At 45.4% G+C, this 15,213-nt stretch overlaps 4 protein-coding genes across 6 annotated transcripts in view; 1 reads left to right on the top strand and 3 right to left on the bottom strand.

The window, feature by feature from the left end:
- The window catches only part of LOC117580189 (CHH-like protein), a 32,624-nt gene extending 22,989 nt beyond the window's left edge, over nucleotides 1–9,635 (bottom strand). The window contains exon 1 of one of the 3 annotated variants that reach the window (XR_004573548.1): nucleotides 9,529–9,635. The gene's annotated coding sequence lies outside the window, so the exon portion shown is untranslated. Of the gene's footprint in view, nucleotides 1–1,637; nucleotides 1,920–6,175; nucleotides 6,709–9,528 lie in introns of those variants that run through there. The other 2 variants (XR_004573549.1, XR_004573547.1) reach the window with 2 other exon arrangements.
- Nucleotides 9,636–10,387: 752 nt separating this feature from the next.
- LOC117592502 lies at nucleotides 10,388–10,762 on the bottom strand. The gene has a single exon (XM_034286347.1). The coding sequence runs from the start codon at nucleotides 10,760–10,762 to the stop codon at nucleotides 10,388–10,390; it is 375 nt and encodes a 124-aa protein (XP_034142238.1).
- Nucleotides 10,763–11,995: 1,233 nt separating this feature from the next.
- On the top strand, nucleotides 11,996–14,057 carry LOC117580148 (zinc finger protein 271). The gene is made up of 5 exons (XM_034266462.1): nucleotides 11,996–12,100; nucleotides 12,162–12,810; nucleotides 12,876–13,265; nucleotides 13,321–13,876; nucleotides 13,939–14,057. The coding sequence occupies exons 1-5, from the start codon at nucleotides 12,094–12,096 to the stop codon at nucleotides 13,990–13,992; spliced, it is 1,656 nt and encodes a 551-aa protein (XP_034122353.1). The 5' UTR covers nucleotides 11,996–12,093; the 3' UTR covers nucleotides 13,993–14,057.
- Nucleotides 14,058–14,085: 28 nt separating this feature from the next.
- On the bottom strand, nucleotides 14,086–14,965 carry LOC117580180 (geminin). The gene has a single exon (XM_034266542.1). The coding sequence runs from the start codon at nucleotides 14,838–14,840 to the stop codon at nucleotides 14,280–14,282; it is 561 nt and encodes a 186-aa protein (XP_034122433.1). The 5' UTR covers nucleotides 14,841–14,965; the 3' UTR covers nucleotides 14,086–14,279.
- Nucleotides 14,966–15,213: the final 248 nt, after the last annotated feature.

Raw genomic sequence — 15,213 nt, 5'->3', positions numbered from 1 at the left:
TCGAGTGTGCGGGACGGAGACGAGACGGAGGAGGAGATCCCCATACACTCTTTTATCTTTGATGTATCGACGGGCCCCCGTTTTGCGGCTGTCGTTAAATACTCCTTGCATGTGGTTATTGCTTATTGTGAAGTTTTAATGGCATTTTGTCAATTATATTTTCATTTTCATGGCTAATTACGGCATTTTATGCGCTGACATAAGAACCCATTAATTATTCAACGATATTTATGGCCGCAATAATTGATTTGTTCAGCATAAATGAGAATATAAATATATATAAATATGGATACACCGTATTTAATATCTAGTTGGGAGCTGCCTCTGACGGCGGGGTGTGGCCCCATAAAAGGCGAAAAATTAATTTATATTCTGCAGACAGGCCATAAAATGGATTATTGCTGGCCGTTCGATGCTTGCATCAGCCAATTTCAATGTAAATTGGCCAACATAATGTACCCCCTGGTAACCCCTTTTAGTCATTAAGGGATTGCTGCTCAGAACAAACAGAACAGAAACAAAAACAGATGCAACTCCTCCGCCAGCAAGCCAACAAGTAAAACATTTAAATGAACAAACAAAAAACGAAAGCCATCGAGTGAGCATCGAGTGAGTTTTTGGGGCATTGAACCTGCAGGAAATAAGCCAAATGACAATCCGGCAGAACAGATACGAAACATATGTAAGCCTCTTAAAGTATTGTACATACAATGTGTGTGTGTGTGTGTGTGTCTGTGTGTGTTGTACATATATTTATTTGCATGGCAAATACAACAAAAAACATGTGCATATTGTATGTATGATATATGGCCAATGACTGCCGCAACAGCAGCAGCAGTTGCCTCTTGAATTGCCAACATCAAAGTCGGATCTGTATCTGTAGAGTGCGCATCGCATCCACTCAACCACCCACACACATCTGTACATACAGCATAGCTGAGTGCGCCCCACAATTGCTTTTCAATTAGCCAAGCACTCTCGAGACCCAATGGGGCGGGAGGAGGATCTTCTCTATGCGGCAGAGGTGGCGCGTGGCAGTGATTTATCGCCGAATTCAATTAGAGCCACTTCAGACCATTGGACTGGCCAATCGCTAAGGCGAAGGTCAATCCATATTCATTGACCCATTCAAGATCCTTCGATCCTACTGATGAACTCTAAGAATCTCTTTCCTTGGCTCTTTCTTTGCTTTATTTCCTAGACTATTGATTTGTCAGACACCAATCGCGAATCAATTGCGTGATCTGAATGGGTAGCTCTATGGCTCCATTTAATGTTCTGTGGCCGCTCGTTCAGGCTGCAGCCTTTTGCAATTGCTTTCGGTTTCACATCGCATCCAGAATAACTTCAACAGTCATCGAGGGAGAGCCAGAGGCAACTTCATCATTGCCTCTGCCTCTGGCTCTGACTCTGACTTTGACTCTCCCGATCGCTTGGGTTGCTTGTCTTTTCTTTTCAAGTTCATTAACATGACACGCTGCTACCTCGCAGCTTCACGTTTCCCCTTCGCTCCCAGAATTCCAGTATTCCGTTTTTTCTGAACTTGAAAAGTGCATTTCATTATGCCACAACATGTTGTTGGCATTACCCATCCCCAGGCCATACAGAATGTTGATGTCAACCCGATTGATACTCACATTTAGTGACAGCTTCTTCATGGCCGTTGGGTGTAATCTCTGTCTGCGATGATTTGTTTGAGTTGGAGTTTTTCTATTGGTTCTCAGATCTCTTTGAGAGCGAGAAGTTTATTTGTTTGCTTGTTTGCTTGTTTGCTTTTCCAATTATTGTATAATGCTGGAGTGTAATGTTTGCTTAAGTACTTTCGTTTGTTTGCTGTTTAAGTACTTTGTATGTAACACAGTTTTAGTTTCTTTATGTTTGCATTTAGTTTTCTTTTCTCTTGAATATATGTATGTTTCTATTTAAGTTGCTTTTGCCGCAGTTGCTTGTTTTGGGGTTTTATCTAGAATATTATAAAACAATTCTTCAATTTCAATTCATTTGCATCAATCACCGAAACCGATTAAAGTGCCCTGTGTTACATTTAATTTGCCTCGCTGGCTGTATCGGGTTCCAATTTGAGAACATTTAAACATTATAAATAAATGTGCAACTCAGATGCTCATGTGGTAAATGGCATTTGTTATACTACCGCCCGATCGCTGATTGTCATTTATTGTTATTAATGTTGCTGCTGCTGTCGTTGCCGTCGACTTTGTTGATTAAAATCATTTAATATGCATTGAGTGGCCAAATGGGGTACGGGGACGGCGACAGGGACAGGGACAGGGACAGGGAGAGGCGACGGCTCACGGCTCACGGCTGGCGGCTGGCGGCTGGCTGCCGCTGTGGCTGCCATGTCCATGCGGCAGTGTAGTTGTTGCCATTGCCGCCGCCGTTGATGTTGATTTATTTAGCCGGTTCGATCGCTTCGTTTGCTGCATTTAAAATGTCGGAAGTGTTTGCAAAACAGCGCAAAAAATAAATACCCAGCATACAAATGCACATGGGATATGGAATATATAATGGTATATAACATAAGGTATATGTACATACAAATACATAAATATTTCCTGTTGCACACGCACAATTGTGTGCAGCAGCAGCAGCAGCAGCAGCAGCAATAGAGATGCCGCGCCAGCGATTTTGATGTTTTCGAGGAAATGCCCAAGACATTCCAATAAATTGTTCCATAATACCAAAAGAAAGAAACAAAAACAAAAAAGCAGAAAAAACAGAAAAAACAGAAAAAACAGCAACAAACAGGCAGACGCGGACCCAGCGGACCCTTGTCCCTGTTTCGGGGCTGTGTGGCATCACTTATGACATCATCAGCGTGGATCAATATCGATCGAATATCAACGAAAGTTGTTCTGCCGCTCCCTTGACAACAACACAACACACAGAATGAAACAAAAAAGGTCCGAAACTACACACAAAAACACACACACACACACACTGGAATGGTAGGGAGTATCTGTGTGTAGCTGTATCTGTAGCTGTTGCAAGGTGGCAACATCAATGCGCAAAACCAACAAAAACAAGAGCAGCAGCAACAGCGGCAGCAGCAGCAGCAGCAGCAGCAAGGGCCAGCACTGATATGCGAGAGAGACCAAGATGATGCCGCAGGTAGCTCCGTTCCGTTCCCGTTTTTAGCCTTATGGCAATTCGGTCAACAGTTGGACACACGGACAGACAAACGGCCGGTCGGTCGGATTACAGTTTAAAGCAAATGGATCCGATAAGAGACCGGGGGGTACATGGCCCAAGCAATGGGCTCACTCGCTTGCCTAATCGATGCATCAAGTGCATCAACTTAACTACGATTGTTCCCATTTTTTCCACAATTTAACGCGAATTAGCGCGGTTATTTTCCACTCCACACACACGCACACCACTTGCTTCAATTCGATCTTTTTTATTTTAAACATTTAGTCGTAATTTTTGTGTAATTGCTGGCAATCTTGAAAGCTGCTCCCAAAATCGAGTTTCAGTTTCAGTTTCAGTTGAAATGTTTAAACTTTTATTACATTTTCGCAATTTCGGTTTTTCGGTGACCGGCACCGCATGGTGCAGTCGCTGGGGCACGCGTTCTACAGGTTCCACGTGAAAAAACTTTGTCGATTATTTCACCTTTTCAACCCACTCTCACTCACACTCTTTCGCTCTCTTCTGTACGCTCTCTGTGTGGGCACTTCTGGGCACTTGATTCTTGATTATTTGCCGCCGCACAAATCGTAAACGGAATCGGAATCGGAAACTGAATCGGAATTGTATTCGGAAACTGTATCTGTATCTGGATTTGTGTTCAAGCTGTTTGCTCTGCGGCTCTCGACTCGATGTTTACTTGTTGCTGCGTCTTTAAGGACTACGCGGCGTTTGGCGGTAACATTGTATTATAAGCGAGCAGAGCCAGAAGCAGAAAGAGCAGCAGCAGCCAGCAGCCAGCAGCAAGCAGCAAGCAGCACCACCATCAGAGCGTAGCGGCATCGATACTGCGCTCTCTTAGTGACTCACAGATACTGGCCAAGTATCTCTCCCTGTCTCTCTCTCTCTCCTCTCTCTCTCTCTCTCTCTCGCTGTGTGTGTAAGTGATCCGTTTGACTGCTGCTGCGCGCTCTCTGTTTCACTTGTTGCCCTGTAACTGTTCTCTGTGAGTGAGGGTGTGGGGGTTTTGGGAAAGGGATTTACCCTCTTGTTATTATTAATCATTTATTTATTCGATTGCTAATCAATGCAATTATCTGTGAGCGACCGACCCGTAATTGCAGAACAATCTCTCACTCTCCCACCATTGTCTCTGGCGGGACAATTGGGAAAATTGGCCAAAAACTCAGGCGAACAGTGACGGGGCAATTTCCCGTGCCACCCGGAACTGTACACAGGTGGCAGTAGTACTTTGCACCCTTTCCAGGCTAGCGTCAAAAAGATTCCAGCCCAATTAGACAATTGAGTTGCACGAGTCTCGAGATCGTCATCACTCCGTCAGTCAATTACCACTAAATAATACATTGCATTCCCGTTTGATCTGATGTCTCGTAATTCATTATGAGAAACTTCTAGCTACCCCGCCCCACTCACTGGACATTCCCCTGTCCAGCAACGCGACGCTAATAATATTATTAAACAGAACCGCATCCAATTAATGCCCCAATTTGGTCACTGCCATATTGGGTTATCGCTCCTGTTGTGTGTCGTTGGTCGTTAGTCGTTTCTCGGCTAATTTGCATAATTCAGTGGTAGCAATAGGGGGTACGGAGGGGGGTTAGTACTTGTACTTATTCTGAGCAGCGCTGAGTCATTCCAGGAAAGTATATCCACTCACGGGAGTAAGCTGGGGGCAAAGGAAAGGCCATCCGATGCATGGATGAAATTTAATCTTCAGGGATTCCTCTCACATTTATAGAAATAATTTTCCTTTTCAAATGCATTAATGGTAATTCCCATTATGGGCAATCCTCTTATATAACTTGCTCGACGGGTCGCAGACATCAACTGATCTATTTAATAATACTTGTTGCTATAAGTTGTGTGTTAGTAGAGGTTTAGATGAATCATATCTACCTATAAACGGTGAGGAAAATTCCTATTAAAACAATTCCACGCTCCGCATGGTATGCAACATGAAATTTAATGGAGAAAATTCATTTCATGGATTTTTAGTTCAGTTTTTAGAGGGATAGGTCATAATCTTTAGACTACTAAAAGAGACTACTCATTCCGCTTAAGAGACTTCGACAGGAAATGCTGACTGGCTGTACCCTTCTCTTATGCTGCGTTCTCTGCACTTCTGCTTTAAGAGAATGATCAATGGCAGAGGCCGTGGCAGCGGCAATGGCTGATGCTTTCCCACGCACAGAAGCTGATCAATGAGCGTAAATTGAATGAAACACATACGCAAATGGTGGTGGTGGTGGTTGTGGTGTTGGAACACCCATTACAGATTTAAATAACGGAACCGGAAATTGCCGCCAGAGAATCTTGACTCGCACACAGACAGACAGACAGACAGACAGACAGACAGGCGCTGCGGCAACTTCAACTACAACAAAATGTGCGCTAATAAAAATAAACACTTTTGAATTTACCATACAAAAATAGGGAAACAAAATGTAATAACTAAATGGAAACTAGTGACATGAGAGTGGACACGTAAATATGTAAATAATAAATCCCAACGTTCGCTCAAACTATTTACGAGTAGTATTGACCTTGTAACAATTTCTTTTTCACACAAATTTCTGTGTGTTTGTCATTTGAGTTGAGGTACTACCGCGTACAATGCAGGGCCAGGGCCAGGGACTGGGACAGGGCCACCACACCGACACCGACACCGACAGCGACAGCGACTACGTACGGACGAGTATATTTACGAATTATTCGTATAGTACATGGCCTCAGACACCCAGACCCAGACCCGATGTTATTAACCTCAAAGTGGGACACACTGAACTTGTAAAAAGGGTGTGAGATCGCTAAAATTATATGCAAACATGGAAGAAAGGCTAGCTCAGAAGGGATACCGACACGCCATAGATATATGTATATAGGTAGGTAAACCCTGGATTGATGCCGATCAATTATATATCTTTGTGGTTAAGGATAGGAAATAATTCTAGCATTTTGTTCCTTATTCTTTCTTTCCCTTTTCTCCTCTGTTTTATTATCCGCTTACCTTAGGCGCTTGTTTCGTATTCGCTGCGAGCTTTGGGCTCTAAACTTTTCGATTGCTTATCGCTCGATCGCTGCTCCTGCGGGGGGTGGGTCGATGGTTGTGCCGATCCAACGGCTGTTTCGGATTCAGGCCTGTTGCGGTGTTTCTCTGGCACTCGGGTTCATCGCCATTTTGTGTGGATTTTGGTCAAGTCTTTATGTGTGCGCTGATAACGCCAAAGAGGCGTCATAGGGGGGCGTGGCCAGGGCACACTATCTATGCAACCCACTGTTGTCTCTCACGCTCTCACTGCGGATCACTTTAGCTCTCTTTCTCTCGTTCTTTCGCTCTCTCTCTCTGCTCTTTATCTACTGTCGGTTTGTTTGTGCGTGGATTTGGATGCGGTAGGGGGGGGTGCAGACAGGAGACAGGGCAGCGCAGAGAACAGCCAAAGCAAAATTGCCGCTTGGAGGAGCAATAAATGAAAATTGTTTGTTGAGTGTTGGCAAAGGGGGGCGCGACTGATCTACACGCACCACAACCGACCACACATACACGTACTCTACAGACAGACACTCTCACTCACTTACACACACTCCCTCTCGCTCTCTCTCTCTCTTGCACTCGCTTTCGCTCTTTCTGTCAGATGCGATTAAGAAGCGGCCTGTTGTGGGGGCGGGCGGGCGCATTTAGTGACATTCAGTGCCAGGAGGGAATCAGACACAAACACACACACTAACAAACACACGTACGTACGTATGTACTCTCATGTATGGATGTATATTTGAATATATCTTTGTAAATATATTTCCACATAATTGACACTCGGCGTCAGCGGCATGTGCAGCGGCATCGGCATCGGCATCGGCATCGGCAGGGGCGCACAATTCTCACGTTCACACCGATTATTCACAGATACATTTGGATATACACGATTCTGGGTAATTTTCCAAAATATTCACCCAGCACAAAATAAATATATGTATGCACTAGCACCGTATCTAGTACATATCTTTCCATATAATATGCATGGCAATGGACACTAGACGACTCGGACTCGGATTCGGGTTCGATCGCGAATAAGTGCACCGAAGTTAAGGATTGTCGAACGGGACAGCCAGCCAGTGAGTGGAACTAGGAAAACCCCAAGCCGCAAAGAGAAGCGAAAGCAGACTAACTGCAAAACTCAAATGTCAAAATGCTGGGGAACGTTCTGCCCATAGCCCATGCACATCGCACACACACACACACACAGCGTAGCATACATACATCCACATAAGCGAGGCGACGAGGGTTGATTGTTCAAAACATAGCTCAGTGTATGGATAGAACAATCAACGATCGCATCTCTAGTGCAACTATTGCCAACAAATCTCAAATGTAATAGCATCCCACGCTTAATATATATGCCTGCTATTTGTGAACAACTCTTGAATCAACCCTCGCCTGCATATAGAATGTTTCTTGCTCGAAAAGCACGCATGTGCCAGCGGTTTATTTCGTTTTGTTTCGTGTTCGTCGCTTTTGTATGTGTGTCTCTCAGACAATGCGGCCCCAAATCAGACCCCACCCCTCCCTCTCGTCCCACATCCCACGCTCAACACTCAACGCTCAACGCGCTGGCGGAGACAAGCGCCTCTAATGGGGTCTTTAGACGAACAAAGGAAGTAGCCAGAGGGTGATAAGTCAGCCCAGCCATATCCATGTCCCCCAGCCCAAAAAGCGATCGTTTGCAGTCATGGTCGCTGCTTGGGTTATCGCAGTGCTTGGCCCCCCTGTCGTTGCACTCGGCGTTCCGACGACGCCCCTGGCCACTGACGCTGGGCTTACCGTGTCACACACAACACACAAACAAACAAACAAACACACTCATTGAAATTGGAATTGAAGAATGTGACCGTAAGTCATGCGCTCAGGAGAAAGAATCGCCGCGAGCATCACGAGCTGAAAGAAACTCGCTCCATGTGAGTCGCTCCTCCCACACTCTACTCCGAAAAGAATTCGAGTTGCTCCGCTCCAATGGATATCTCGATCTCCATGGGTAAGTAAGTACTCGTAAATGCGCTGTAAAGCGTGTGTAAAACGTTTGCGTCGCAAATTATTGCCCGTTTCCGTTCTGTCCGTTCTGTCCGTTCTGTCCGTTCCGCCCGTCGTCTGTCCGCCCGCAGCACCCGCAGAGCCAGCGACAGATCGAGACTCAATATACCACATAGCAGTAGTAGTAGTAGCAGTAGGCTATAGCCATAGTACCATATACGAACAATGTACACTTGCTTGTTCACAATTAGATTTACGATCATTGTGCGCTTGCGCTCTGCCCCGCGGCTCGTAATTCACCCAACCAGCCTCACTCTTCACTCAACCCCCTGAAACTTAATATATAAATATATATATAATGCCTTTTTTATGTATTGCATATTCAGATTTTGTTTGTAATACAAATATTACGTATACGACATGACGGGGTGTCAACAAACTTGTAATATGGAGCACACATATGATTCAATGATGAACGATTTGATTCCTGAGAACGGTACTGAGAACTGTACCTGGGTTCAGGCTTTTGTGCAAAGTTATGAAAATGCTGCCCAAAAGATTGACTTTGAGCGAGCGGCAGATAAAGCTGCACGAGCAAAGCAAATCCAAAACGGAGAAAGACAAGAGGCGGGACTGGTGCTGGAGCTCAGTCCGGGGCGGACAGAGTGGCTAATTGCCAGCTTTCAGATATAAATGGGCAGCGCACACGCAAATGATAAAAGAGAATAGACTTAGAAGCACATTGTAAGGGGACGGGAGCACTTTCACGGCGAGCTGCGAGAGCTGCGAGAGCTGGAGAAACGCAAAGGTCAGACACAGAGAAAAACGATCTGCAGGGTTAGGAGCAAAGCGGTGTAGGAGAGAATAACTGTATCTCTTTGGACACATCTGGGTTCGTGACTCGGACTCGTGATGGCCACTTAAGAAACAACAACTGATGCCTGCCTGCCCGCCTGCCTTTGCAGCGCGCGACCCGACCTGTGCATAAATAGCATTTTCAAAAAGCATTTTCAATTGCCAAACTGCCGATTGAATGGCTTTTCCTCTGGCACTGCTTTGGCGGCTAAACTCGTTTCTAGTGGCGATGTAATTGAAGCTAAATCTAAAAATAGATCCAGTCCAGCCGACGCCAGCTTAGAAATAATTGCCAAAGCAGCAGCAGCAGCAGCAGCCGCCGCACAAGCACCAACACAAATACCTAAAACTAACACCAAACCCACAGCCCAATCTCGAAGCAACCACAAACGATCGAGGGGGTTCAATCGATAGGGTTCTGTAACCGCAATCCCCGATTTACCCACTCGATTGAGATCTCGATCCAGCCCCTCTCTACTCACCATTCTGAAGAGCCCTTAGCTAGCTGCGCGTTCACTTTTTGCAAATATTTGCTGCAAGTATCAATGTATCTTCTAGCACAAAACTCTGACGGAGTCCGCAAACGGTGTCAAAATGTTTGCAAAACTTCTGGCCAACTGGCTTTTATACCCCTTTTGCATCCATCGGATGCTAGGGCTGCCATGGGCGTGGCTGGGTTGCCGCTGTGCTTAGGGTTTGGGGTTTGTGGGGTCGTGGCTTGGGGTTGGTGGGTGTTGTGTTGTGTTTTGCATAACGCGCGGTTTGTATTGACTCTAACTCTGCTGCTGCTGATTACAAAGGGCCCCAAGACAAGAAAAGAAAACTGTATAAATTATGGGGCTACATCTGCAAGTGGCTGTAGCCAAGTAAGTAAGTGTCTGTTATGGTCATATGATTATGATTAGGTTGATTAAAATGCGCTGCCACTCGTATCGCCACTTGGCCCGCAGCTGTGTATTAATGTGTGTCGCCCGCCGAGCGCTGTCCTTCAACCATTTGCGAGTACCATTTCTATTTCCATTCCCATTCAATTGCAATTGCGCATACGTCCTGTGGGATGGACGTAACGCCTGTTAATTTGCACACAAAGGCCGTCATTAGGCAAAGATGATTATGCACATCGAGATGCGCTTATGGGAGCCGCCCTTTCACTTTTCAATCATCAGCCAGCTGAATGAATGAATGAATACAGGTCAGTTTTTGAGAGCCAATTGTTGTTCCCTTTCTTATGAGTATTCTCTTGGATCCAAGCCAAATGATAACATTACTTTTACATTTTAAACTAATTTAATTCGGAGTTTGTAGTCTTACTTATTCATTTCTAAAATTAAAGCTTTTATTTCAAAAGAACTTTTTTTTGCCATGATGCCCGTGATGTCCATGGCCGTGTCCACCCCCTCCACTACCACCACCGACAACCACTGGCTTGATCACAACAACGGGCTTCACGATGACGGGCTTCACAAAGACAGGCTTTGGCTTAACAAACTTGGAAGATAGGCCAGCCAGCAGCTGCTTTGGATCCGGAAGGGCGGGCTTCGGCTTGACAAGCTTCGATGACAGAGTGGATAAAAGTTGGCTCGGATCCGGTAGGTTGATCGGCTTCAGGGCGATTTCCTTGGACTTGCCGAGAGTGGGCGTGGACGTGGCTAGGGCGCAGACCGTCAGAAATACTGCCGTGGCCAGGAGCAGCAGATAGCTCTTGCGTGGATCCATTGTGTGAAGTGTGGAGGCCACAGAATGTCGCAAAGTATTTATGGTGGCCACCGAGGCTCATTGGCATGCACCACTTGCTGTTCGATCTCTGTGAGCTTTTATTCAAATTTGATTCGATCGATCGATCGAGGCTCTGCAGCCGAGTAGCCAGGCGGAAGGTGCCGGCAGGCCTGGCGGTATTCCATGTGATTGTTGTTGCTGCATCGTCGGAAGAATTCCCCATGTGTAAGTGTAGAATTCACAATTATGCGGCAGGGCAGGGTTTTCCTAGTCGTAATTCTGCCCAACTTTTATTCATGATCGCTCCAAAGTAGCCAGCCATTCGAGTTGGCATTCAGAAGGTGAGCCGCCAGATCCAAATCAGGAATGACGTCTGTATTCTCTCCCGCATTCGCATGCTTAATGTGTTTCAGCGAGAGTTGACATAATTTCTGGATTTTGTTAGCTGGCTGAACCACATGGCGGAAATACAAGTTTGAAATGTTTTATTAGGCCGCACAAATGTCTTTCATGTTCCACGTACAATAACAAACAATTGAATTGGAGTGGTTTTAAATTTCGGAGATTTAATTCCAATTTAATTCCGATTTTAGTTTTTAGATTTTAACCGCTTCCCATCGATATAACTCTTTTAGGTATCGATATTGTGGTATATAAAATATTTCTGAGGATCTGCCACACTGGTATACAGGATGACCATTTGCAGTTCATAGGCATAGCCGTCAGCTTTTGACACAATGCAATAAATCAGCTACCATACGCCCTTTTTGCTCGTGTATTGTCTCATCATCACTGTCTTTTCATATCGGTATATAATGGTACATTAATGATTTTCATAGGTCCATTATTTTCCAACTTATAGGTATATTCAAAAATATAGGGTATCTAAACTCCAATAAGCAAATGTCCCTAGAGAAGTTTCTCTCATTTCCATAGGGACTTCTCTCTCTCCTTTGAAGGAATATTTCTCTCTCGATATATAGAATTTTAATTACCAATCAGGTAACGTTTTATGCTCTTTTTGTTGGTTGACTTTTTTTGGTTTTAAACTGAATTTGTAAAGATTCCAAGAAAAGGAAGTCGTGAAAACAAACCAATCTTGTGGAGAATTGATTGATAAATCGGATAAAGTTATAGTTTAATCGCGGAGACTCCTAACTAGCTAGTAATATTAAATAGAACATCAAAATAGAGGAATATGATTAAAGACACGGTATATTTTTGGTATATTTCCGATTTTCTGCTATCGATAATTCCACGGTCACACTGCTGTGGATTGTAAATAAATAAATTTTTGTATTTTTAATTTGTAATTTGCGCGAAATTATGCCATGTCGTGTGAGTATAAGTTGCCGCACTCTCGTGACACACACAGTAAAGTTCCATTCCTGCCATTTAGACTCCGTCAAAAGTGGTGACCCAGCAGCAAATGCCTCCATGCACGTGGAAGACAATAACGAACACCTGACTGTCCAGAAGTCTGCATTGCTTTGTAATTTTTGTAGGAATGTATACGAGACAGAAGAGGCTTACGAGGAGGACCATCGCTGTGGCAGCTGCCTGAGCGGCATTGGCGTTGAATGCATAGAAGATATGGATTTGGTTGAGGAAGAGAAAGAGGAGGAGGAAATAGTGGAGGCGGATGTGCCCATGTGGGACGTGGTGGATAGCGATCGCGTCGATGCAGAGTCGGAACGTTACTTTTGCTTTGATTGCCACATAATATACGAGAGCCACAGCAGTGCTGAAAATCATGTGTGCCCCCCAGAAGGGACTAGCAATGGAGGCAGCCAAAAGGCAACCATGCCCAAGCAGCCCGTCCGACGCAAAGTTCCTGGTGCCGGTGCAACAGCAGGCACTAACGGAGATAGTCCCAAGTTTATTTGCAAAGTTTGCAATACCATTTTCAATGCGCAAAAGAGTCTCAAGTTCCACATGCGCATACACGACGAGCGCAAGCCAAAGCGGATTCAGGATGCCCTTCCCGTGGGCGCTCATCAGGAGTATAGCCAACTGGATCTGTTTTTCTGCGAGATCTGTCAAAGAGAGTGAGTGTCACCGATAAGCCAAGATAACGACTGTTTACCACCCACACTGTACCATCTGCTTTAAGGTTTGATTATGGCCTCAAGACGATTCACCAGAAGATGCACGTTGAGGCGCCGAGCAAGTTTGTGTGCAGCACTTGCAATCGCCAGTTCGAGAACTCCACCAACTACCAATTGCATTTGAAGATGCATCAGAAGAAGCAAGCGGAACCTTCTGCTGCGGCGTCGAAAAAGGTGCCCGTGGACAAAAGTAAAGCACAATTTCCATGCCAGTACTGCGAGAAGGTGTTCTACCGCCCATTTGAAAAGGTCAAACACGAACGAATTCACACAGGAGAGAAACCGTACCGCTGCGAGGCGTGCGGCAAAACGTTTCGCGTCTCATACTCTCTCACCCTGCACCTGCGCTCCCACACAGACATTCGGCCGTACGTGTGCATTGTCTGCAATAAGCGGTGAGTGCCAAAAGAAACGCAATCAAAATGGTCATTAATTATATCTTTGCTGTAGTTTTAAATTGCAGTCAAATTACGCCCATCACCTCCTCACCCATGGCGCTGAGCGTCAGTTTTCCTGTGATATATGCTCAAAGTCCTTCCGTACATCGGTGCAATTGAACGGCCATAGGAATTCGCACACCAAGCCATTCGAGTGTGAGATTTGCAATCGTCCCTTTGCCTCGCTGTATGCCGTCAACAATCACATGAAAACCCACAAGAATGATAAAGGCAGCAAAGGTGCCACTGTGGTTGTGTCTGCTGAAAAGGGAGACGAATCTATCAAGATTCTAGCTGGTGGAAAGTGCTCTTGCAGCGAGTGCGGGGCAGAGTACTCGCGCGCTTATGCGCTGCGCCAGCACCTAAAATCGGCTCACGGCAAGGTGTTGGGTGCCGTTGCACAAAGAAGTGAGCAAACTTCCCTTAAGGAGTCCCAAGTGGCCGAGGCAGACGACTCTGAGGCGGCAGTACGCATAGCAGCAGCAGAGGCAGATGCTGCATACATGAATGCGGTGGTAAACGACGTGGACGTCAGTGGTAGCGTGCCCACCTACCAGGAGGCCGTTGAGGTAAGTACAGCTGGGCCCAAATTGTATTTTCCCAATCATTTAGAACTTTTCCTCCCTTTCAGTTCGATGTGGACAACTTCGACAGCGAAGAGATCATCAGTGATTGGCTGAAATAGATGGCTTCTCATGATTTGTAGATGTTTGTATTTTCCTATTGAATAAACATAAAGAGAATAGTTTATTTGGCAACTGTTACAATCAACCGCAGCTCAGGTTAGCAAATAACTTTTATTGGGGAACATCATAACTGGCGATTAACAGGTAAATATATTGCTGGCTTTCACTGAGACCAGTCCGTTGGGTTAGGGTACATACAGGGATAAATTATAAAATGAAGGAATTGTGTAACTACAACTAATTGTATAATTTTAAATAAACAAAACAGGTGAGCATGGGCAGGCAATTATTTCTGATCGGCTGCTGTCTCTTCCTCCTCCACCTCGCTGGTGTCCTCGTCACAGATTTCCTTGAGCACCTCTACCAAATTCTTTGCCTCGTCTAGTTCCTGACGCATTGTGTCTATCTCCTCCTCCAGTCCCTCGATGCGTTCATGCAGATGTCGGTTCTCCGTCAGCGAGTCCTCCAAAGCGACGCGCCGCTGTTCTGCCAACAATTTGTAGTAGTTCTCCCCGGGCTCACACTCGCTGGTGAGATCGTCTGCTGTGATGGGTTTGTCAGCGTCGTTCTGCGACTTCTCGGTCTGTGTATCGGCGTCCTTCGTCGATGTTGCAGCTGTTGCGGTGTCCACGCATTTGCGTTTGCCGTACTTGGTGCTGGGCGTAATTGGGACGCCGGCCTTCAAGCGACTAAGTTGATCCACGATGGAGGCGCGTCCCGACAGATTCTCCTTATCGTTGACGTTGCCGTGCAGCGGCTTCAGGGTCTTGCGTTGGTGCTTCAGATGCTCCTGCTGCTCGGCCTCGCTTTCGACTTGGATGTAGACTCTTGCAGCTCCCGTAGACATCTTCAATGCTGTTCGTTTTACTTATTTCTTAATGTTTAAGCAAGCGAGTGTGCTGTTTGCTTGCCGTTTTGTTTATGCATTAATTTTCTCCGCCAAATCTCACGTTGTAATGGCCGCCAAAAATGCTGTGGCTAGGGTTGCATAAATACGTATCGATATAAGTGTTGTAAAACAGTCGCACAAGCATATCGATATTGATATGATTGAGATCCAAACAATCTACATTTCATGCATCTATTAAATTAGATTTGTAATAGGGTAGTGGTTGGTGCCAGCATTGTAGAGAATTAACTCATCAACTGGCTAAAATTGTTGTTTCAAAGCTGAGAGTGTTAACCTGCTGTTAATATTAAACAGAATATCAAAATGGGGG

The sequence above is a fragment of the Drosophila guanche genome, unplaced genomic scaffold (genome assembly GCF_900245975.1).
Source record: "Drosophila guanche unplaced genomic scaffold, DGUA_6, whole genome shotgun sequence".
Taxonomy (NCBI): domain Eukaryota; kingdom Metazoa; phylum Arthropoda; class Insecta; order Diptera; family Drosophilidae; genus Drosophila; species Drosophila guanche.
This window is presented reverse-complemented; position numbering and strand designations above follow the sequence as displayed.

Coding starts and splice junctions, on each gene's coding strand:
- LOC117592502 (XM_034286347.1), bottom strand. CDS start 10,762: ATGGATCCACGCAAGAGCTATCTGCTGCTCCTGGCCACGGCAGTATTT.
- LOC117580180 (XM_034266542.1), bottom strand. CDS start 14,840: ATGTCTACGGGAGCTGCAAGAGTCTACATCCAAGTCGAAAGCGAGGCC.
- LOC117580148 (XM_034266462.1), top strand. Junction 12,811..12,875: donor TGCGAGATCTGTCAAAGAGA/GTGAGTGTCACC, acceptor ATCTGCTTTAAG/GTTTGATTATGGCCTCAAGA. Junction 13,877..13,938: donor CCTACCAGGAGGCCGTTGAG/GTAAGTACAGCT, acceptor CCTCCCTTTCAG/TTCGATGTGGACAACTTCGA.